General features: G+C 43.6%; 1 protein-coding gene and 1 long non-coding RNA gene across 5 annotated transcripts; one reads left to right on the forward strand and one right to left on the reverse strand.

Annotated features, from left to right (window-relative positions):
- Positions 1–1,820: 1,820 nt before the first annotated feature.
- On the reverse strand, positions 1,821–17,220 carry LOC311580602. Of its 2 annotated transcripts, XR_014773526.1 has the most exons (4): positions 17,097–17,220; positions 15,057–15,694; positions 13,856–14,031; positions 1,821–2,061 (listed from the first exon to the last, which is right to left on the reverse strand). It is a non-coding gene; the product is annotated as an uncharacterized lncRNA (long non-coding RNA). The 2 variants fall into 2 exon arrangements; XR_014773527.1 differs by lacking the exon at positions 1,821–2,061 and having other exon boundaries at positions 11,627–14,031.
- TENT5A (terminal nucleotidyltransferase 5A) lies at positions 17,148–24,764 on the forward strand. Of its 3 annotated transcripts, none has more exons than XM_084752256.1 (3): positions 17,148–17,284; positions 18,467–19,016; positions 20,076–24,764. In XM_084752256.1, exons 2-3 carry the CDS (start codon positions 18,504–18,506, stop codon positions 20,850–20,852), a joined length of 1,290 nt encoding a protein of 429 aa, XP_084608382.1. In that variant the 5' UTR covers positions 17,148–17,284; positions 18,467–18,503; the 3' UTR covers positions 20,853–24,764. The 3 variants fall into 3 exon arrangements, with proteins under 3 accessions (XP_084608382.1, XP_084608380.1, XP_084608381.1); XM_084752254.1 differs by lacking the exon at positions 17,148–17,284 and adding an exon at positions 17,854–18,278; XM_084752255.1 differs by lacking the exon at positions 17,148–17,284 and adding an exon at positions 17,878–18,223.
- Positions 24,765–24,985: the final 221 nt, after the last annotated feature.

Here is a 24,985-nt window from a genome sequence, read left to right on the forward strand (position 1 = left end):
CTCATTCTTACTAGGCTTTTACAGCTCAGTGACAAACTATCAACAGCTTCCGGATAATTAATCCTGCTTGGCCCCAAAACTGTTAGTTTTATCTACTGGAAGAGGAAGTTTTCAAATGTACCAGACTTCCTCCATGAGTAACAAAGAACAAACTGAAATTCTGGAGAAGCACTAAGAGGGTGGCGGCTTTAAGAATGAAGAAACAGATTGAGAATAACAAAGCTGCCCTGTGTTTCCCCCACACACACCTTACTTGATGATATTCTGCAGTTCACCAAGCGCAGGAGTGGCTCACCAGTATGGTCAACAGCACAGATACTCAGCCAGGCAGAGCTCTCCTGGTAGCTACATCGAAATGTGTGAAGTATTAACTATTGCCAGTACCTGAATGGTGTGGGTTGAGAAGCAATGGTTCAGGCATCTTGGTAAGTGAAGGCTTTCGTGGGACCTGCCCCTTGGGCTAGTATGCAGATATAAGTGAGTATATACCATTTGAGTCTTTCTGCTTCTGGGTTAACTCACTCGTTATGATCATTTCTAGCTCAATCCATTTATCCACAAATTTCGGGAATTCCTTGTTTTTAATAGCTGAATAGTATTCCATAGTGTATATGTACCACAGTTTCCTCAGGCATCTTCGCAAACAACCGGAAATGGTTCCCATGGAATTTGATTTTCTACCATTGAAGACTAAGGGGGTTTTGTTGTTCTCATTGTTTGTTTTGTTTTGTTTTGTTTTTTGACATGGAAGATCTTTTAAAATCTACTATTAAAATACAGCTGCAGGCCAGACATGGTGGCACCATGCCTTTGAGAGGCAGAGGCTGGCAGATCTCTGTGAGTTCCAGCGCAGCCAGCTCTACATAGTGAGACTGTCTTGAAAAACAAAAACAAAAACAAAAACAAAAACAAAAACAAAAAGCAAGCGAACAAACATGCTCTGGAAAAAACATAAAACAAAACAAAACTAAAAATAAAATAAAATAGAGCTGTAGTTTTTAGTTGTCAGTACCCCAAAGAAGACTAGTATTTGATGGGAGAAGAGCGATCTGTTGGTGCAGGGGACAAAGGGACCCCCTCAAAGAAGAAAGGAGTGAAAATAGTAAAGTTGCTTTCCTCAAATGCCTGGGAGAGGAGGGAGCTGGTGCTAGCCTCATCTAGCAATTTGTAAATGGGCTGTTTGATCTTATGGGTCTTAACATGTTGGTAGACAGAGGGTGGATGCTTCTGTGTGTAAAATGGAAAGACTTCTTGCAGTCAGCACAGTAGGAAGCACCTCTGGTGAGGGCAGGGTTTGTAATTAAAGGGTATGTGCAACTGCTAACTGCTCATGGCACGTCTTCTCTTCTTTCTTTACAGTGCTCATTTTTTTTATTTTCAGGGATGATTTATTAAAATATATTTGCCCTCAGGTCAGATCCAATGTGCTCTACTACATCTGCGTAAAGAGACTCATTCAGATGTCTTCCTCTGAGAGAGATCATTCAATCTTATATCAGGGAAAATAAAAACAGAGGTATGATATTTAACCCAGTGCATTATGCGTCTTTATTACTCACAGTGGCAATGATGCAAACCTTTGAACACTTTGAATAGTTTCAATGTGGTACAGCAGACTGAACAGTCCAGACTGCACTGTGAGAAAATTCCCTCCTATAGATGACACTGTTTGGAAATAGCTAATACTCTAAAAAGGTATCATCTTACCAAAAGATGAATGAATTATCTACTGGTGACTGTCAGTGTATATTTCAATAGTCTTTACAAGTACTCTGAAATAAAAAAACAAATGATGGCTGTATACCATTTTTTATGCTAATAGTTCAATTTTATTATGCTTTTTTACATTCAAAAGTTATTATATATTATATTTTAAAGACTAACTAGTGGGTAAATATAGGAGTCATTGTTTGAATTATTTGTCTCATTGTTATGGTAAAACATCTTGTCAGAAAACAATTTAAGGGAGGCTTTGTTTGGCTTCAGTCTTGCAGGGTACAGTGTCTCCTGCTGAGGACGTCCTGGAGTCTAGAGTGTAAGACAGCGGGTCACATTGTATTCCTGATCAGGAAGCAGAAAAAGATAGATGGTGGTGCTCAGCTATCTTTCTCCTTTTGATCTAGTCCAGGACCAAACCCAGATAATTATTCCACCTACTTTTAGGATGGGTCTTCCTACGTCAGTTAAACATGTTCTAGATAACCCTTTGCCAGCAGTCCAGAGGCTGATGATAACCCGTCCCAGGCATGCACAGAGGCTGGCTTCTTTAGTGATGTCAATAAGTAATATTAACCTCACATATGCTATTTTAAAGTGCAATAAAAATATATCACATGATCCTATCTCCTCTCTAACTGTGTCCTTTTCTAGAAGACTCTATTTAATCTTGGTTGGTTCCTTCAATTTAAGTTGCTTCACAGCACACTTGTGTTCTTGTGTGTGCACACACTGATATGCACGGAAACAAAGAACAATGTTAGGAAACAGTGTAATAAATTTGCATGCTCAATATTGTACATTAGTCTACTTTATTGGTGTTTTGGGGTAAAACTATTAGAAGGACTGTATATTCCTTTTAGGCTATGGTCCACAGTTTGAAATCCAAACTAGAATCATCCTTTACTCATATATACCAACACTGACCACTTACACGGTCTTCTTCATATTTTTCTCCTCTCAACTCCCAACTGCGTCGGGAGGCAAGAGTGATCTCTAAAGAGAAATCACTCCCTTCCCCTGCTTATAGGCACCAGTGACGTCTTGAACTTAAATAAAACCTAACTCCTCACTACAACATATGAGATGTGACCTATGACTTTTCCTCTAATCTAATCTCATGTCCCCACCCCTTCCTCTGGGTGCCCTGCCTCCATTCAGTTTGTTTCAGTTCCTCTAGTATATCAGATTGTTGTCTGCCTGGGTACAAATTGCTCCCTAGGCCCAGACCACTCCCTAACTCCTCATAGCTAGGAGCTACTTCTCTTTTAGTTCTTGTTTTTTTTTCCCCTTTCCTTTCCTTTCTCTTTCTTTCTTTCCTTCTTTCGAATGCAGATGGGCATTTCTTGACCATCCTGGTTTAAGCTGATCACTCCTTTTAATTACCTATCTTGTCCCATTGTCAAATATCAACCACGTTTGGAAGCATGAGGAAAAAATCTGCTAGCCAGAAAACTTTTGTTCAAGTTACTGGCAAGATCTCCACGCTGTGGAAGGAAGGGCCGCACCAGGAACCCTTGTGGCTGGATCACATTCGTTTTAGGATCAAGAACTTGAACTTGACAAATGTGGCTTTATTTAATACATCATGACTGTAATGACTACCTTTTCATTTTTGGTTTAGGATTGAGTCATTTTTGTTTTGAAAAATTCTACATCTTGCCACTTTGCTTAGATGGATGAAGAAAAGGTAGGGTTTAATTATTCAGATGCTGAGGACTTAAGAGACTACCAGGTCCTAAAAGTTCATAGGAGTTATAATCAAAGCCACAGAACCCTATAGAAAGGCAGTGGCTGGAGATTGCTGGTAGAGCTAGCTCCCACACTAGAGGCTCTATTCAGAACTTAATTAAAGGGCACGCACATTCTCGAGTCATTCATATCCTAGCTTTGCAGGCTCCTCCTAACATGAAGATTGGGTAACTTTCTAGCTTTGCACAAGGTCATTTCTGTTGAAGAGCCTGTAAGCACTTCCCTTCCAGATCTATAGGCAGGTGATTCGTGTACTCCTGACCAGCAGACAGTAAGAGATGGAGATTCAGAGTATATCTGCCTTTGAGTTCAGGTGGGACGTAGAGAAGGCAACTTTACAAGAACTTCAAGACGAGTGCCCTGAGAGAGGTCTCCTCAGAGATGAAGACTTGATGCCCTACAGGCCTGGTCCCTTGCAAGAACCTCATGAGGATTATGCTTCTCACTCCACCTCTGTTATCCTCTGCTCATGAATATTAGGTCAGGCTCCAGATGCACAGCTGGGTCATCTATGAGCTTGGAAGGAGCTCTCCCAATCTGGTCCTTTGTGAATGTCTTGGCCTTATCCCACGTCAATCCAGCTTTAGAGAAGTGTTCCCTAAAGGACATGTACCAGATGTTGTTCCCAATAGCACCCATCTCGCAGGCTCCCTATAATTCCCCAAAAGTGGTTGTCTTGACTACCTTCCTCATATTTCCCCCTGAGTCTCAACCTTGAAGGGTTCACTATGGCTCTGTGTAGGGAAGTGTAGACTGTTATTTAAAAGACTAGTCATTATAAGCTCCTATAGGAAGAATCCATTGAAGACTTAGGAAAAGTTGTTCATCTCACTGGTTCCTGCATCCTTTACCTCAGGATCTATCCCGTTCAGTTTAGAGCCGTACACTTTGCTGACTTCCCTACCAGGCAACGAAGAGTAGGGAAGAAGTGTCATGGAGTAAAGAGCCCTTGCCCTAGGTTGCAGGAACGTGAATAGCTGATACCTAAGGCCTTTGAACCTTTGAAATAAATTCAGTTTGTTCTTAAGGTCAAATTGCCCAATTTATTAAGACAAAAGGAATTGGCTATTTTTGGGGGCCAAGATTTGAGCTATTCCCCAAATTCTGACTAATCACGTTTGTGAGGTTCAATGGTGGCAGTGAGGGTTTTTTGTTTGTTTGTTTGTTTGTTTTTGGTTTTTGGGGTAAAGATTTTACAAAAAGATTTACTGATAAATACAATGCTCCAGTGAGCATTTGTCAGCCCTTCCAGAGTTGTGAGGATGTCCCACTGGCCTTGATAGCAGTAAACTGAAAAGACTTCAACAGGCAAGAAACAGTGGCTAATGCTGCAGGTTATGGCCTGCTGACCTATCCATGTATCTGGATAATATGATCTTACACAGGTAAAAGTCACTTATTACTTATTTGCATTTGATGTGTTCTTAATTATAATCAAACACTTATTTTCTAGTGAAACTAGTAATTAAAACGTATTATAGGAATTTATTAGCAAAATATGAGCAGTAGCAAAATAATAGGAAGAGTCATTGCCTTCCAATGAGAATGGATCATGGTCAGAGCCACATGGCTAGATATGAAATCCTTACAAAGAACATAAGATCAGGGTCTTGTATAATGAGATCTCACACCTGCCTAGAGAATTCCAGAGAATATCTTACAGTGTATTTTTGTCAGACGCACAGAGCATATATAATTCAATCTAGATTATTTGCTTGATGGCTTTCAAATGAGCTTGGTTTGCATTTCTCTGATGACTAAAGGCATTGAACATTTCTTTAGGCATTTCTCAACCACTGGATATTCCTCTGTTGAGAATTCTCTGTTTAGTTCTGAGCCCCATTTCTCAATTGGGTTAATTGGTTTGGTGGTATTTAATTTATTGAGTTCTTTATATATTTTGGATATTAGACCTTTGTCAGATGTAGAGTTGGTGAAGATCTTTTCCCAGTCTGTAGGCTGTGTCTTTGTTCTGTTGACAGTGTCTCCTGCCTTCCAGAAGCTTCTCAGCTTCATGAGGTCTCATTTATTAATTGTTGACCTTAAGGCCTGGGCTGTTAGAGTTCTGTTCAGGAAGTTGTCTCCTGTGCCAATGTGTTTCAGGCTCTTCCCCACTTTTTCCTCTAACAGATTTAGTGTCTCTGGTTTTATGTTAAGGTCTTTAATCCACTTGGACTTGAGTTTTGTGCATGGTGACCAATATGGGTCCAATTGCATTTTTCTTCATGTAGACATCCAGTTACACCATCACCATTTGTTGAATATGCCATCGTTTTTCCATTGAATAGATTTCATCTTACACCCATTAGAATAGCTAAGATCAAAAATTCAAGTGACATCACATGCTGGCGAGGATGTGGAGAAAGAGGAACACTCCTTCATTGCTGGTGGGAATGCAAACTTGTACAGACAGTTTGGAAATCTATCTGATGCTATCTCAGAAAAATGGGAATAGGGTTTCCTCAAGACCCATCTATTCCACTCCTTGGAATATACCCAGAAAATGCTCCACCACATAACAAGGACATATGCTCAACCAAGTACATAGCAGCCTTATTCATAATAGCCAGAACCTGGAAGTAGACTAAATGCCCCTCAGTTGAAGAATGGATAAAGAAACTGTGGTACATTTACACTATGGAATACTACTCAGCTATTAAAAACAAGGAAATCCTGAAATTTGTAGACAAATAGATGGGACTAGAGATGGTCATACTGAGTGAGTTAACCCAGAAGCAGAAAGACTCACATGGTACATACTCACTTATAATTGGGCACTAGCCTAAAAGGCACATCCCATGAAAGTCTTCACTTACCAGGAGATTGAGATAGACGTGAGGACATCCTACTGAGACTCTAGGTAGGAGAAATATAGGAGATGGCAAAAGAGAAGGACCCAGAGGGTCCTAGAAACCTACAAGAAGAACATCATAATGGGTGGATCAGGGCCCAGGGGGGTCTACTCAAACTGTTGCACTAACCAAGGACAATATAATAGTAAACATTGAACCCCTACTCTGATCTACCCAATGGAAAGGACATTCTCCACAGTTATGTCAAGAGCGGGGACTCTGACATGAGTTCTGGTGCCCCACATTTGACTATGTCCCCTTGGTGGGGAGAGTTGGTGGCACTCAAAGAAAGAATAAGCAGGCTACCAAGATGAGACTTGATAGACTATGACCATATAGTTAGGAAGGAGGTCCTCCTCAGTCAATAGACCTAGGGGAAGGGAATAAGGTGAAAGCAGGAGGGAGTGAGGAATGGGAGGATACAAGTGATGGGATGGCAATTGAGTTGCAATCTGAATGAATTAATAAAATTTAAAAAATTAAATGAGCTTGACTATATTTAGTTCTTCTGTGTGTACATGAGCGTACTCTCATGTCTTCAGACACTAAGCCAGGTTATGCTAGGTGATTTGTGGCTAATCATAGTGAGTTACAAATGGTGCCAATTGTAGCCTCTGGCATCATTAGAGTAATTCCACAGCCAAATGAGTAATAAATAGGGGACATGAAACAGGGTGAGGAAAGAATAAATAATCTAGGAGGAGAAATGAAGATGATATCAATACATTTACACATATAGTCAGACATGCATACCATCCTGGTTAAGCAGCCCAGTGCCCCATCGCAGTTGCAGCTCACAAGGCCTTACAGCACAGTTGGACCTGAAGGAATCAACATTAGGGTTATTCCCCACTCTCCACTGGTGCCTCATATTTGACCATGTCCCCTGGAGGGGGAGACCTGGTGGCACTCAGAGGAAGGATAGCAGGCTACCAAGAAGAGACTTGATACCCTATGAGCATATAAAGGGGGAGGACGTCCCCCTCAGGCACAGTCATAGGGGAGGGGAATAAGGGAAAAATGGGAGGGAGGGAGGAATGGGAGGATACAAGGGATGGGATAACCATTGAGATGTAACAAGAATAAATGAATACAAAAATCATTAGGGTTTTTCATGTTCTCACACAGCATAAACTGAAATTGTCATACCTCTGGTTACTTTATCATCAGCAGCTTTCAAAATATTTAAGGCAAGATTGAGAGCAAATGCATGCCTAGATTTGGTCTTTAATTAAATTTAGAAGGCCACTCAGTCTCCTTTATACTCTATGAAAAACAAGAAAATTGAACAGGCATCTGGCTATTAAATATCATAGGTAAACATTTAAGTAATAGTTTTTTAGGTTCTTTTTAAAAATTCAAGTGTTTTCTCTCTTTAGACATAAAGTGGGGAAATAATTAGCTTGATAAATCAAATTATTTGCTTTATGAAGAACTGTTAATATAATAGTATATTCAATGTAGTGGTCATAGAATATTTCAAAGGGTCATTACTTTGATGTCAGAATTACTTTTACATCATCTCTGCACTTGGTTTAGAGGATGTAACACACAGATTAAAGCATGCCGGGCATTGTGGTACATGTCTGTCATCTCAGCACTTGAGAGGCTGAAGCCAGAGGATTATCGTGAGTTCAACGTATACATGGCCTGCACAATGAGCATAGAGGCAGCCTCAATTACAATGTGAGAGGATATTTCATCTTTTTCTTGAGTGTTAAAACAAATTCTCTTCTAATCCTTAGGAATTTTGATAGAGATTAGTTGGAAGCTGATCTCTTTTAAGATGTTTTTATAGCCAAGTGCAGTGGCACATGCCTATAATCCCAGCATTCAGGGATGTGAGTTCCAGGACAGCCAAGGCTACACAAAGAAACTCTGTCTTAGAAAAAAAAAAGATGTTTGTATGATGTACATATCAACAACTTCTCTCATTACTTCTCAAGTCACTGTGTTCTGAATCCTTTGCTATGGTTTATAGGTTAAATTAGATTTTTCTAGAGTCACATTAGTACAATAAATATTGGTGTTTTGGGTAACTGTTATTATTAAAACTAAATAGAGAGAGATGCCAAGGATTTGAAATAGAGAGGTTTATTGTAGAAGCAGCAGGAGGAGAGAGAAAAGGGAGGGAAAAAGTACTTCTGGGTGACAGAGAGAGAGAGAGAGAGAGAGAGAGAGAGAGAGAGAGAGACAGACAGACAGACAGACAGACAGACAGACAGACAGAGAATGAGAGACAATGAGACAGGAAATTGAGAAAGTACAAGAGGTGGGGGGCGGATAGTAAGGAAGACAAGCCATCCCAAGGGCAAGGTTTGGCTTGACACAATTGGTGAAATCTACTCCAGCATCTTGACAGTGCTGGTTAGAGACCAAGGGCATAGCCTGAACAGACACGGTCACCTGCTACCAGGACTTTTGAGCACTTGGGAGAGAGGAAGGGATGGAGGGAACCATGCTGGTGGAGGGAGATCTCACCCAAGCGAGAAGGTCCTAGATGAAGGGTTTGGATGTAGGTTGGCAAGAATGGCAGGAAGTGTTTACTTCAACCAGAAGGGAAGACTCAGAAATCAGCCAGTGTCGGGTACAAGAATATAGCAATCAGTTAGTAAGGGGAATCCCAAAACCAGGGAAAGGGGAGGAACCCCACACTCTGAGATAGGTGATAAGTGGAAAACTTAGGCCGTTGATTGGCAGTACTTATCTGGATTCCATTTGACCTGAGAGGTAGATTTTCTATAGCTTACAGGTATCCTATTATGTTAACAAAAGGAGATAAAATTTACATATGTTAACCTCATTATTGTTTACAGTCTGTAATGAAATACACATTGTAGAAAAAGGTGGTAAACATACATTTATGTGTTATAGCATAGCAAAGGCTTGGGAAGAAATTTTGAGTTAAAAGAACGACTACTCTTTGAGTGAGCTTAGGAAAAGCAGAAGCCTGGTGGATCTTTCTGATATCTTTGAAATGGTGACATGAGTGTCTGCATGGAGGACAGAAACCCCCAAGACAGTTGTCCCAGGTCTCCATGACAACAGGGGCAGACAGTCTGGTCATCAGGTGCAGAAGATCTGTGTTCTTTTTTTTTCTAACCGTAGATGGGATGGCTGGTGGGAGTTTCATCAAGTGGCCCCAGGCAGTATCATCAGAAGTGGAGCAGATGGGGCATGAGTGCAGGTTGAAAGTAAGGTTTTTCAGGTGGAAGGGGTTCCAGCATGTCTAGACAGTACCGGAAGAGCCCTTCTTGATCAAGGGACCAAAGGTTATCATTAAAGATAAATATGAGAGGTGAACAGATCTCATATTAAGAGATTTATAGTAGAAGTAGGGGGGAGAGGAAGAAAGGGGGAGGGGCGCCCCATGGGGACAGAGAAAATGACAGAGAGAAGGGGAGGGGGGAAGAATCTAAGAGGTGCCATGTTGGCCCCTTTATAGTCTGGCACACACCTGGTGTTGTGTTCATGGGTTGTGAAGAAACCTAGAGGCAGGCTAGTGGAGTTAGCAATATGCTAACAGTAACAACAGTGAGTTGCAGCTAGTGCTTCTACTCACACCTAAGGACCTTAGGCTTATCAAGGGCATGAGTTTTCCCCTAGAGTCTGCTCTGCAGGATTTGTATTTTGTAATTTATGTTCTACGTCTAGTAGGTTTGAAACTTGTTTACGTATATTTTGTACTCAAGATTTCAGAACTTCTGAATTTTTAAAAATTGATAATCATAGCCCATGCTAATTTTTCACAAGCATCACATAAGGCAGTTCATGACACTTGACATAGTATATGACTTAGGTAAATGTGTCTTGTGCGGTTCCCACAGATTCCCCTGTTAGTCATACAATCTCAGGATTAAGTATATAAAACTGGTGCTAGGCAAATGGGTGTTAGAGTTTGAATATGGTCTGGAGGCTGCCCCTTCCAAAGCTCAAGTGATGATGGAGACCAATCTCCAGTGCGGTGGAAGTTGTGGTAGCCCTTTAGGAGGGAGGCATAATGGAAGATGACTAAGCCTTGGGCCCTTGAATCAACCCTCTGGCTTCAGCTCTTCAAGGTCTCCCCTGTAACCAGTCCTGCCCCCATGCTGCAGTAAGCCATGCTGTGACACATCAAGAGGCTATCTCCGGGAGTCAAATACATGGCCCCAGATGCCAGAATTTATCATTTCAACACTTCAAACAATGGGTTAATGAAGTTCCTCTCTCTACAGAGTACCAAGCCTCAGCTGATTTGTTTTGTTGACAGGAAACAGACTCATGTAGTTTCACATTAGTAAACATGTCTTTTAAGCACGGGAAGCACATGTAAAGGAAGCCAGCTTCCAGTGGGTACCCAATATGTCAGTACAGGTGCCAGTGGGCATCCAATATGTGAGTACAGCTTCCAGTGGGCATCCAATATGTCAGTACAGCTTCCAGTGGGCATCCAATATGTCAGTACAGGTTCATCCAATATGTGAGTACAGCTTCCAGTGGGCATCCAATATGTCAGTACAGCTTCCAGTGGGCATCCAATATGTGAGTACAGCTTCCAGTGGGCATCCAATATGTCAGTACAGGTTCATCCAATATGTGAGTACAGCTTCCAGTGGGCATCCAATATGTGAGTACAGCTTCCAGTGGGCATCCAATATGTGAGTACAGCTTCCAGTGGGCATCCAATATGTCAGTACAGGTTCATCCAATATGTGAGTACAGCTTCCAGTGGGCATCCAATATGTGAGTACAGCTTCCAGTGGGCATCCAATATGCCAGTACAGGTTCATCCAATATGTGAGTACAGCTTCCAGTGGGCATCCAATATGTGAGTACAGCTTCCAGTGGGCATCCAATATGTGAGTACAGCTTCCAGTGGGCACCCAGTATGTCAGTACAGGTTCCAGTGGGCATCCAATATTTCAGTACAGGTTCATCCAATATGTGAGTACAGCTTCCAGTGGGCATCCAATATGTGAATACAGCTTCCAGTGGGCATCCAATATGTCAGTACAGGTTCCAGTGGGCATCCAATATGTCATACAGGTTCATCCAATATGTGAGTACAGCTTCCAGTGGGCATCCAATATGTGAGTACAGCTTCCAGTGGGCATCCAATATGTGAGTACAGCTTCCAGTGGGCATCCAATATGTCAGTACAGGTTCCAGTGGGCATCCAATATGTCAGTACAGGTTCCAGCGGGCATCCAATATGTCAGTACAGCTTCCAGTGGGCATCTAATATGTCAGTACAGCTTCCAGTGGGCATCCAATATGTCAGTACAGCTTCCAGTGGGTATCCAATATGTCAGTACAGGTTCCAGTGGGCATCCAATATGTGAGTACAGGTTCCAGTGGGCACCCAATATGTCAGTACAGGTTCCAGGCAAGAACTGGCTGACATAGATCAAGATGAAACGAGCCCACCCATAGAAGAGGGCCTCATTTTCTACAAGAAAGGGATTGCAAGTATTTGGGGGGATGCATTCCTCTTAAAAAGGAGGAATGATTGAGTGTAGCCCCCCCTTTCTACCCTCCACAGTGTTTCACATGTTCGGTAAGTAAGCATCATCCTTTTGTCAGGGTAGTCCAACATCTTTCAGTATAAACGTACAAGGAAAGTACTGTAGCCCAAAACAGCAGCTTATTTATCCACATCTGGAATTTGGGAGAATAACATGTACATTTCTAGTTTACATTTCACCAAGTGAATGCAAAATTTGAACATCTCTCTTGTCTGGAGCGGGGACAACCGTGTGGTCTATAAAACTTACGACATTGATTGAAACAGTAAGCATTTCACCAAGATGTCATAACAGGAAGGAACGTTGGCATAATCAGCATCAATAGCAGTACCAGAAAAGTCTGGCTGATCTCTCTGATGAAGAATTCTAGAAAGGAGCAGTTGGTATTGAATTTAATGTGATGACATAAATTTTTTCAGCCATATGGGTACCTGTTTGTGGAATTTCATCAATGATCTACAACTGTGAATAGAGTTATTTTTCTATGGCCAGATAGATCAAAGGAATACACTTGAAAGAAATGCCTTAGGAAATGACACATTTAATAAGATACTCAGTAATCCAATAGTGCGATGTAGCCAAGTCAAAAGATCCTTTGAGTAGCCAGAGGGTCCTTTAAATGGAGCTGAATATTTCTGGCATTAAGTCTAAACACAACTATAAAACTCAGCAATGTGTCAGCTAAGGGAAATTGTATAACCTTAATTCTTCTATGACTACTTTTACAGACATGGCAGACTTCACCTAGTCGACCGTCATTTGTAAAATTAGAGCCAGCTGAATAGTTTTGAAGATAAAATGAGTTAATATAGAGGAAGGGTCAAAAGATTTAAAATTGTAATTGTTATTATTTTGATAATTGTTGTTGGTTACTGTATGGTTGTTTGAATGAAAAATGTTCCTTAGCATCCTCAGTATTTGAGTACTTGGTCCTCAGTTGGTGGTGCTATTGCTGTTTGTGGGACACTTAGGTGGTCCAGCCTTGCTGCAGGAAGACTCTTGAACCAGGGGTTGAGAGTGAAATGACTCACTTACATCCAGTTTGCCTTTTCTGGTTTGTGCTCATGGTTCAAGGCATGATTACTCACTTCCTACACTGGCCACCATGCCTGCCTGCTGCCATGCTTCTTCACCATGATGGGCTTTTATCCTTTGAGAACCATAAGCCAAAATAAATCATAAAGGCACTTCTATAAAGTGCCTCTGGCATGGTATTTTATTACAACAACAAAAGGTAACTAAACAATTACTAATAATATATTAAATAATAATTTAGAATAGGATTTTTGATATAGCTTAAAAATGTTATATCCTGGGATGTTGTTAGTCTTTGAGGAATGTCTTATTTCCTTGAAGAATCACAATAAAAATCATGTTTACAAGCACCGTTTACTCTTCTTAAAAATAATCTCCTCTGTGAATTTTAACTTCTACATAGAACATTGTGATCAGTTGCTGTTCAGCCATTGCTAGTGGGGGAGCAAAGAGGTCTCGGGACTTCTGTGAGATGACACATGTGTGTCCGTATTTGGAAAAGGAAGCTGTCCCTCCCTGGTTATCTTAAGTTACTGAGATTTGCCCTCTGAATGGGGCAGGTGGCCAGAGCACACATCTCAGACATTGGCACTTTTCTGCCAACACTGCAGTATGCCTTCACAGCTGTGCCACTCTTGGTGGAAATGGTCAAAGTGTAGAGGCAGCAAATGTTGGAAGATCATGAAGAGAAGGGAGAAGCTGGTGTGGAAAAGACCAAGAGGGCAACGTAATTAAGGGAGGGAACCTGACCATAGGGCTGTGAGAGAGAAGTTAGAGTCTTAAAAGAGGTTTTCTGGACTAGTCTTTTCCCTCTGCTTCTGGGTATGAGCTTGGGAAACTATTTCCTGTTTGGTTACTCCTCATCTTCGGAAGCCATCTTTGGGATGATAGGGATCAGAGAGAACAAGAGGAGGAAAGGGCTCCACTGCTCAGTGCACTTGGGCCAGCCTCCAAACCTCCTACTGTGCTTCCCTTTGTGGGGGGTTTTCTGCAAACCTCTGCCTGAAGCTGCTAGCTTGCTAGCTCTTCATCGCTGCAGAGGTCATTTCCTGTGTGTGGAGGAAGCAGTCGCCGTCAGTCCCATCAGTTCACGGTGCAGTTTGGCTCTTAGTAGTTGACTCAAGATTAAACATGGAAGTTCCCAATGTTACACCAGAGTGAACATCTAGTACCTGGAAAGAAATAGGTAAAGCACAATTGCAGGTTAATTTCAAGTTTAAAGAGAGTATCAGAAGGCAGTGGGACGGTCAGTCTATAGGATGCAAGACTCCCGGACACCAACGACCCTCCCCCACATGGATGGGTGGGTATAAGCCTCTGCCATCTCTCTAAGAAACCTGGCCTTGCAATGCTTCTCTTTCTCAATCCATATAATAGGGATACAACATACAAAGCCATGGTGTGGGGGAGATCTTAGTTTAAAAGATGGTGTATTTAGAATATCGAGCATACTGTCTGGTGCATACTAGCAAATTCAATGTTATTAAGGCCAAAATTGAACTTTTTCTTACTGCACTAAGCCTGGATTGATTGTTAGTAATAAGCTGCAAACAAGAAGAAGTAGTTATAAATGATTCTTTTCCCCTCAAAAATCTATATTAGGCTTTCCATTAAAAATTTCAGATAAAGATCTTTTGCTTTCTCAAGAAGTAGTCCAAATATACTATTTCAGTTTTGTGGTGGTTTTAATATTTCCAGATTTTTTTTCAATTATGTGTGTTTCTCTCTCTCTCTCTCTCTCTCTCTCTCTCTCTCTCTCTCTCTCTCTCTCTCTCTCTCTCTCTCTCTCTCCTCTCTCTCCTCTCCCTCTCCCCCTCCCTCCTCCCTCCCTCCCTCCCTCTCTCTCTCTCCCTTCCCCCGTGTGTGTGTGTGTGTGTGTGTGTGTGTGTGTGTGTGAGTGCATGAGTGCGCCCGTGTGTGACCTGTGGAGGCTCTTGGAGGCCTTGCTGGAGTTACAGGTGGTTGTAAGCTGCCCAATAATGGGTATTGTTAAATTGTTAACTGAACTAGGTTTATTAGGGGGTCCTCTAAAAGAGCAGTAGGTGCCGTTAAATGCTGAGCCCATTGTGATGGCTTTAGCTTTATCATCTCATGGCACATTGCCATTGGTCTTCATTTTTTTTCCATTTTAAAGAGGAAAAGCAAATTAGCAAACAAGCCCAGAAGCTAAAGCAACTGTCCAGAATATAAATATTACCTCAGTTTGACGACAGAAGAGGAACAATGAGGAACATATGCTTCCATTCAGCCGCGTGTAACAAGTAGCCTCTATGCAGCAGGCATATATTAATCCAGTAATTCAATTGCCTTCTATGGCACTGCCAAGAGCAAGTTGCCCCCAGATGTCCCAGTGTGGGAGGCAGGCAGGAGGGTCTAGTTTTTGCCTGGCAACGGGGGAATGCGCTGTCATAAAGGAAGTGTTATCCCCAAAGAACAGCCAGATAGGAGGAAACGGGGCGTTCCCCACCGTGGCCGGTGGCAGGGACTCTTCTTTTCCCCAGCACGTGGTGCGACACAGCAGGCCCTCCACAGTCTGCTTCTGCTTCTCAGCCAAGTTTCCTGGTCTTGAGAGAAGCCATGGGAGCAGCTGTGCAGGGAAGTGTGGCCACTGTTTAGGAGAGGGTCCCCTCCTAGAAAACAGGATGCAGCAACCGCTGGGGCAACAGAAGCTCTGGCTGGGTCCTCGAGATCCCCTGGCAGTTTTCTAAATAAACTGAAGATCCCGTCAGCCATGTCAGCGACGCAAGACACATTGCAGGTGTGAACAACGCACGCTCGCTCGTTCACAGGCTACGCTGGTTTGGGCTTTGTTTTTCTCAGTCTTTTTGTTGCAAGCTTAAAATATAGTACAAAGTAACGAGAGTAGAATTGAACTAACGCTTCTTTTCAGTGCAGAGTATTTAATATATGATCATCCCCTTTGACATTATTTTAAGAAAATGAAAAATTGTTACCAGACTTTGAAGAAAATATTTCCTGATACCGTATTAAAATATTTTCGAAGCAGTCAGATCTCTGTGAGTTTGAGGTCAGCCTGGTCTACAAAATAAGTCTAGGACAGCCAAGGCTACATAGAGAAACCTCATCTCGAAAAGCCGAAAAAAAATTTTTTTTTCATTATTTCATTCTCATTCCCCGCTAAGGGTGTGTGTGTGTGCGCGCGCGCGAACATGGAATTTAAATTCAGGGATAGTAAACACTCTATCACTGAGCCACATCCACAGTTCTCTCTCACTGGCCCCTCCCCCGCACTGTTTGCCTCAGTTTTCCCTGAGAAGGAAGAACTAAGCCAGTGACATCTCATCCAGGCAATGAGGACTGAATAGCATTCACAGTCAAATGGGTGGGAGGGTGCAAGGCCTGACCCCACAACTTGCTAGCTATGAATTTTGGAGGCTTTTGTTACCGTTTAATCCCTTTGCTTAATACCCACTGGCTAAGGCATTGGATGCCTGCTTCTTGACCTGAAGGCTGTGAGGTGTGTGGAAAGAGCTTCGGTTGGAAGTAGTGGCTCACAGAAGTAATTCTCAGAGGGACGCTGAATTTGTGAGGCCAGTCTGAGGTAGGCAGTGAGATATCCCGCCTGCCTCAATTTCATATATATGAACTGTGTTTCTAGGCAGCGTTCACGGTTGGACACATCCTGAAAGGAAGGGGTGGGATTTTGAGAACAGTGTAGGTAGGAATCCAGGGCTGCTTCGGTTGGTTGCTCAGCCCAAGTAGGCCCAGGCCTGGCCTACTGTGTGGAAGCCTGGCCTCTAGTAAAGTTTCTCCATTTTGGGGACTCAGCTCCGCAGGGCACCAGCAGGGGGCGGTGTTGTCACGCAGTTAGATCTGCGTGGGCGACACCCCTGCATCCCATCCCTCAACTCAGTGGCACAGGTTGGGTTTCTAGGCCAGGACACCCCAAATTAAGAGGCTGGTTTTCTGGAGTTGTGTAGGGCCTTGGGGGAACGGCTGTTCATCCCACGGGCATCTCTATCCCGTCTGCAGCGGGCCGTAGCCTCTACCTGGAGCAAGGGCTGCTAAGCATTACTTTGGAAGGAGGAAGTGAGTGGGGGAGGAAGTGGGCAAGCGAAAGCTGGGAGCTTTCTAGCAAACACCGTGGTGCCAGGTGCCAGAGCGTGGAGATAAGTTTTTCAATCCTTAAGCACTACACTAGCGACCGAAGCTGGAGGGGAGAAATTTAATATCTTTTAAATGTGCCCTTTATGTCTAGTAAGAAGCCAGACACTACCTAGATCGTTGACTTTTTTTCCCCTTTTCTTTTCAGTTTAGAACTGAGAACCCTAGAGGCTGCAAGGGACGCGTTTCGCCTCCTGGGTCTGCATCGAAGGACTGCCACTCTTGAGGCCGCTTTTGCTGCATTGCTAGGGTTGCGCTCCGCGACCCCGCCGGTTGGCAACGACGCCGCGGAGCTTTATGGTGGGTGACGCGCGCCTGACCCGTTCGCGCGCGCGCGCGCGCGCGCGCAGCAGCTGGCCGGCGCTCTAAGGCTGGCTGGCTGGCACTCGACTTCCCCAGCAGTTCTCGAGGTTTCCAGAATCGAAACTCAGTTCTCAGCAAACCCTCCCCCTCCCGCACAGAGAACGACGTGCGTGACAAGTTGCCTCTGGCGACCACACTTGGCCCAGGGTCTTTAGTGGAATCGGCGGTCTAGCCACAAACGGACACTGTTGAAGGAACCTCCAGGAGACCCAGAGTTACGCAGCAATGACGCGCCGCACCCGGTCTGATGGCTAGGCTTGGAAAGTTTCTGTAGTTGCGCGATTTTTAGCCCTGATCCAGGTTTGATGGTCATCTATCACATTTAGGGCATTCAAAGTGTCTCCTGTTTAGGGGTGTGCGTGTGAGGACGTGCAGAAATGGATAAATCTACCCGTATGAGCCATAGGCATCTGCTTATGCACATAGCCAGGGGCCGCGCACCCTGGCCTGGCTCCAGCAGCTCTGAGCTCCGGCGACTGTCCACCCAGCGACTGTCCGCGGGGGTGGCGCTGGGGGGCGGTGCCCTATGCAAATGAGAGGGTGTGGCGAGCAATGCGAGCTGGGGCCCCCGGAAGCGCAGAGAAGCCCTGTATAAAAAAAGTACTGAAGACATTTCCCCCCGCACAACTGCTAAAGCTCCAGAGACGCGAGTGTGCGCGGCGGCATCGGCGGCGTCCGGAGCCGCCACCTCTGAGACCACCGCAGCGGGGGCGCGGGCGGGGCGCGGGCAAGGGGCGGGAACGCTCAGGGCGCGGCGGGGGTCTGCGCGGAGAAGTCGCGGGCGGCTGTCCGGTGCGCACTCGCAGCTCCTGCGAAGTGTGTTTGCCTCGCGGTTCCTCGCTTGCCTGCGCTCCTAGAAGGGGCGGCCGCCTCCAGGTGACACAGACGGGACTCTCGCTTGTGCTTTCCAGATGCATCAGAGATACTTTTGGTGCGGGGCTGCTCTGCGGGGCGCGGCGGGCGGCTGGGCACTGGGGTCGGTCATGGGAGGAGGGCTACTCTGGGCAGCTCCAGGCGGATCATAATCCGGGAGGGGGAGTTCAGGCCCCTCGGCGGGGCCCCTGTCCCCGCACCGGCGCATATGCCTGCTGCTGTCCTAAACTCACTCTTTCCTCTTAGGACTGACCAAGGCCAAGTGGCGTTCGGCGGGCACTACATGGCCGAGGGCGAAGGGTACTTTGCTATGGCGGAGGACGAGCTGACGGGAGGCCCCTTCATCCCCCTGGGTGGCGACTTTGGCGGCGGCGGCGGCGTCAGCTTCGGGGACCGCTGCTCGGACTATTGCGAAAGCCCCACAGCGCACTGCAACGTGCTGAACTGGGAGCAAGTGCAGCGGCTGGACGGCATCCTGAGCGAGACCATCCCGATCCACGGGCGCGGCAACTTCCCCACGCTCGAGCTCCAGCCGAGCCTGATTGTGAAGGTGGTGCGGAGGCGCCTGGAGGAGAAGAGCATAGGTGTCCGCGACGTGCGCCTCAACGGCTCAGCCGCCAGTCACGTCCTGCACCAGGACAGTGGCCTGGGCTACAAGGACCTGGACCTCATCTTCTGCGCTGACCTGCGTGGGGAAGAGGAGTTTCAGACTGTGAAGGATGTCGTGCTGGATTGCCTGTTAGACTTCTTGCCCGAAGGGGTGAATAAGGAGAAGATCACACCGCTTACTCTCAAGGTAAAGCCCCTTTGGAGGTGGGCTTGGGCACAGTGGCAGGACTGGAGTCCGGGGGAGGGGGGAGGGAGGCGGCGGGGGGCGGGGGAGGGCGAAGCACGTCTGGCTTGCCTTAATAGCGGCGGTAGTGAGTACGTTTGTTCAGTTTTGATTTTTTTTTTCCACCAATGAACTAAGGTGCGTGAGTGGTGTGGCGTGTTTTAGTTTCCTGGGAGCTCCAGCGCCACAACTCTGCGCTTCCTCCTTTGCGTTCTCTTCTCTTCCCTCTCTGTATGGTTTAACTGTTGACTTTCCTTCCTGGACTCCTGTCCAGGGTATATTCTGATTGGTGGATGGATGGAATGATGTAAATTTTTTTTTTTTTTGACTCATCTTGTGACCTAGGCTTTGGGAAAATAGCAGCCTGAAGCTGAAACTGAGTCAATGGGTTTTTATTGTATTGGAAAACGTGAATAGGTTCCTACTCTGGATTCAAGTGCCTTCTTTGGCATTTAAGATATTTGGTGGTCTCTCTGCTAACGAGCTGAGGGTGTAGTCCTGTGCCCCTCCCCTTCGGTTTAGGTGGCATTTTGTATAATTAATTAAAGTTGTCTGAAGGCAATTTAGTTCCTCCTTGGCTGTGTAACTGTAGCATGTCACTGGAGGGACACACCAGACTGATAAGATTGATTGTCTAAGGGGGAGGGGAGGAGGGTGCGCAAGCGAGGCGTACAACACTGTCTGCCCTTCTGCGGATACTGTGTGAACACTGCGCCTATTAGACCATCTTCAAAAAATAACATTTGAAGTCAGACATGACAACAGAACCTCTTAGTACGCTGCTGCGCCTGCCAAAAGCCTCAAACTATTACTTCTAGTCTCTTTCCCAGACGGCAAAACTACTAGTTAAATGTATTTTCCCCCTGTTTTCCAAAGACTGTTGAAGCTTGTAGGTAGTGTTTTGCTGAAACTTAACAAAACAAACAGGAAGGAGCAAAATAATTCTCTGCTGAGCAGCAGAGACGCATTTATAGTTTCCTTCCCAGTTTTTTTTTTCATCTTCTTTTATCTTTTAAATCCTAGGAAGCTTATGTGCAGAAAATGGTTAAAGTGTGCAATGACTCTGACCGGTGGAGTCTTATATCCCTGTCGAACAACAGCGGCAAAAACGTGGAGCTGAAGTTTGTGGACTCCCTCCGGAGGCAGTTTGAATTCAGTGTAGATTCTTTCCAGATCAAATTAGACTCTCTTCTCCTCTTTTATGAGTGTTCAGAGAACCCAATGACAGAGACATTCCACCCCACGATAATCGGCGAGAGTGTCTACGGTGATTTCCACGAGGCCTTTGATCATCTTTGCAACAAGATCATTGCCACCAGGAACCCAGAGGAGATAAGAGGCGGAGGCCTGCTTAAATACTGTAACCTCTTAGTGAGGGGCTTCAGGCCCGCCTCAGATGAGATCAAGACCCTGCAGAGGTACATGTGTTCCCGTTTTTTTATTGACTTCTCAGACATCGGCGAGCAGCAGAGAAAGCTGGAATCCTACTTGCAGAACCACTTCGTGGGCTTGGAAGACCGCAAGTATGACTATCTCATGACCCTTCATAGCGTGGTAAATGAGAGTACGGTGTGCCTGATGGGACATGAAAGGAGGCAGACTTTAAACCTGATCACCATGCTGGCCATCCGGGTGCTAGCTGACCAAAATGTCATCCCGAACGTGGCTAATGTCACTTGCTATTACCAGCCTGCCCCCTATGTTGCCGATGCTAACTTCAGCAATTACTACATTGCACAAGTTCAGCCAGTATTCACGTGCCAGCAGCAAACATACTCCACTTGGCTACCCTGCAATTAAGAATCACTTAAAAATGTCCTGTAGGGAAGCCATTTCAGATAAGATAGGAAAATAAAATAAAGCAAGAAAGAATGAAAGAAAAAGAAAAACAAAACAAAACAACAACAACAACAACTAAAAATGGAGTGACCCAGTCCTAATTAGGGATGTCCTCCTGATTTTCAGCTTGGCAATGGTCATGGATCTTTCCATTGGTGAGGGAGCAATGCTCTCACCTCATTACCCTCCTTAGTCCATCCCCCACCCCCTCCACCCCCCACCCCCTCCACAGTCTCTACCCAATTGGATCTTGTATTGAAACAAAAGAGGCCCATTATTAAAAGCAATCAAGTTCTCCCAAGAAAACAAGGGGATTTAAAAAAAAAAAAAAAAGGCTTGATTTTGACAATATGGGTTTGCAGCAAAGACTCCCATAGCTCTGCCACAGAGGAGGGGGATGGTGGAAAAACTTCTTTAAGGGGGAGGAAAAAGCCTTGCCTGTCAGTTGAGGGAGGTCTAAGAGGAATAACATGGGAAAGGTAGACTAGTGTTCCTCTTGCAGGGAGCGCTCTCTTTGGAAAGATCCTGTTTTCCTCATAGAAACAGCTCAGTCCAAAGGAACAGCAGTAGGTTGATGCTGTTCTCATAACAAACAGAAGAACGGAATGATGACACAACCCATTAATTCCAGCTTCGTGCATAGCTTGCGTGTTTTTAGAATCTGAAGGCGCAAGCAAAAACCAGCTGTAGCCAAGAAAATATGCTCAAGGACCAAAGATTTAACAGATTAAAAATTCCCAAGCAGAAGAGATAGAATAGGATATATAGAGTTTTACTATATTTGTTACACACACCGATACCCATCAAAGTGCCTGTTGCTGTCAGATGATTTGACGTGGAAAAGGTTATTTTATGGTTTAATAATTATTTTATTTTATCAGGGACTCAAGAAAAAAAATAAAACAAAGTATAAGCTTGTGAATGCCCTATTTTTTCTTGGCAAATACCTATATAAAGTTGATATTGTTTGGTGTGATGTTATAATAGATATGTGTGTATATTGTTTGTGTGTATACACACACATATATGTGATATGTATATATACACACACTACTTTGTCTAGGACCTAAAATAATGTATCAAATAGGAACTGTTTTAAATACAGTGCTTTTTATGTTTTAGGTAGAATCATAGAAGACATGGGCATATTGCAATGATGACTTAAACCCATATAAAAATAAGACAAATGGAGGGAAATGAATAATATATTTGATAGGAAAAGCAGAGATTATACTTTTTAGTGAGTTTTTTTTTCTTATTTTCATTGAACCAGAGGACTTCACAAATGGGAGAATATTTGATAGAATACCTTTTAATTGACTTGACCTGACATTTTGACAGTCTAAGCCCCTCCCCCTTAAATAAATACAATTGCATGCCTTCAAGGCATAGAACTTGTGGATCAAGGTCCAGAGATAGGATAATTAAATCGATTAACTGCTAAAAAAAAAAATGCTTTTCTGGGACCTGAACACTACTTCTTAATATTTAAATGAAGATACAAATGAGTGCATTCTGCACTTTGGACCACTAGAATTTAATAAATGTGAAATGACCCTTTTTAAAGAGCATTTGCACAACTACATAAAGTTTATATATAGGATATATATTATATATACATTTTATAAATTTATCCGATATGAAACTTGTTTGATCTGGTTGTCACACTGCATAGAAATATTTAGTATTGTATCTTAAATTAAATCACTTTGCATTTGATCAAATCAAACTTTTTTTTTCTTTCCAAGAGGCCATTTGTATACCTTTGTGATGTGAACTGATATTTTCCTGTTCAGTTCAGTGACAGGTAATCCGAACTCACTTTTTTCAGCCCTGTAGACACTGGTCTCTAAAACCACATTTATAAAAACAAAACAAATGCATTAAAAAAACCCTTTCCTGTTGTGAAGCAATCACACAGTTCTCTTGAACCTTCATGAATGACTGCTAATTATGATGATTCCTCTGTAGACCCAATCAGTTACAGAGAACTAGGGATAAAATAGCACCCTCACATTGACAGTGTGATTGGTTTTTTTGTTACCTGGGCATCTTTCAGGTTCCCATGGTCAGATTGGTCCAGGTTGATCTGTCTGGACCACCCTTCTGTGCATCTGTATTTGAAGCCTTAACCGGAACCAGACTGGCTTGCTGTAGCAGCTTCCTTGTGAATCTCCACCAAGCTGTCACAGCCCCCAACAGTGCAACTCTCTTTTATAAGGAACTCATCATACTCCTTTGTTGGTTCAGTTTTCCTCATCACTGCCCTGGGTTTGAAAAAAATCAAGTGCAAAGTCCTGGGAAACATTCTTTGGCTTGCAGATTAAGCCTGGCACTCACCTATCAGAAGCCACAGTCCAGCCTGCCTAGCTCTCAGCAAGTTCTCTTGGACTGCTTGGAAGCAGAGGCTCATCTGGTGACCTGGTTTCTGCTCGTGCTAACTCTGCACACATGAGTTGCCCACTGTTTTTGAAAAGTCTGGGGATCTCTGGCTCTGCCATAGCAGCAACCTGCTGTTAATTTACAGCACAGGTTTTTGTTTGAAGGAGCCTTATTGGAAAATATGTCTTTCATTTACTTTCTCAAGTATTTATATTCTTTGCTTGCTTACTTTATGGTTGGTAGCTTAGTCAAAAGTGCCAGCACATGGCATTCAGATAGAGCAGGCTGTGTTCAAGACAACTTTTGGCATTTACTTTAACCCTTATATAATTTATTTCTATTTTGTGCATACTATAGTCCTGTGCGTATGTAGTTGAACACTCAATGGAATATATGTATCTCTTTGTGGATGTGTGGCCTAAAAATCTGAATGTCAGAGCAAAGAAGAGCTCTCTATTTCTGCTCAGTGCCCATGATTTGTTTGCTTTTGTGTTTATCTGGCCTAGTGCACTGTTACTTTGAAACAGGAAGAAGTTTTGCCTTCTGGAGGCTATTCTCATGTGTCCAGTCTGGCATGTCAGAGAACACTTAGCCTGTGACTATGTCCTTTTACAAAGTTTACTTCATATGTAGTAAATTCAACTGTCTTAAGGACTCTTGCAGGGGGATGGACTTTGAAAAACTGAATCGAGCACCTGCTCTCTTTGGTATAGACTGCTTTGACCCTGGGTCCAAAAAAATACGAGGATGGGCAGAAGATTCAAGCCAAGAAGGAAAGGAAATGAAAAGTGAACATACTGTTTATGCCACCCCTTTCTGTTTGCTGTTGTTGGTTGCTTTACTGTCTACATCCTTGTTTTCAATGCAATTCTTGTTAAATAAATATTGTGAACTATTTTGTAAATGAAATGTATTATGTCAAAAGCTGTCAGCAGCTGTCAAAATAAGCTTTTGTTGTGGAAGAAAAAAAACTGTTAGATAAAACAAAACAAAAAGCCAAAAAAAAAAAAAAACCCCTGTTTTCATATATAGCACCTATTTGAATATACTCTTTTTTAAATATTTCTTTTAGTATCACCATTTCAGTGCTGTGGAGGGATCTCCTTGTCACATTTTGTAATGGAAATGGCTTGCTGAGAAGTAAATGGTGAGAAAACAAAGTGGGAGGTGGTGAGGGGCTTGGGGATCTTGCTGTAAAGTTTAACAGAATGTAAGAGGCTCTGTTTACTGTTGACCTTCACCCCCACTTCTCTACAACCATTGCCTGCTTTGAGTTGTTCTACTACAGCAAGCTGCACCTCGGGTCACCCTTGGAATGTTTTGGCAATTGTGTGTCACAGGCAGAGAAAGGAGTTGGTGGAGAAATGGACTCTTCAAAACTGACATGTTCGTATCAGTGCTAGAGGGAACAGATTGTGAATTTTGTTTACAGCATCCAATATTTGGATTTTTTGTTTTTGTAAATAAAAAGAAGTTATTTTTTTCTATTGATTTGTGTCTGCTGTATTTGGTGTTTCATGTGCTAAATAGCGTGTCTTCTGAACCCCTAGACCGTACAGTATCAAGCATGAGACATACACAGGAGCAGACCAGCCTTCCAAAGCCATATCAAAGCACAAGAAATGACAGTTCAGCCTCCAAACAGCTACAAAAGAAACTTGGTATTCTGTGCCAAAAACTGTGTCTGAGTATAAATGTAGCAGGGTTAAGTG

Source organism: Acomys minous (assembly GCF_964271855.1).
Source record: "Acomys minous genome assembly, chromosome: 13".
Lineage (NCBI taxonomy): Eukaryota > Metazoa > Chordata > Mammalia > Rodentia > Muridae > Acomys > Acomys minous.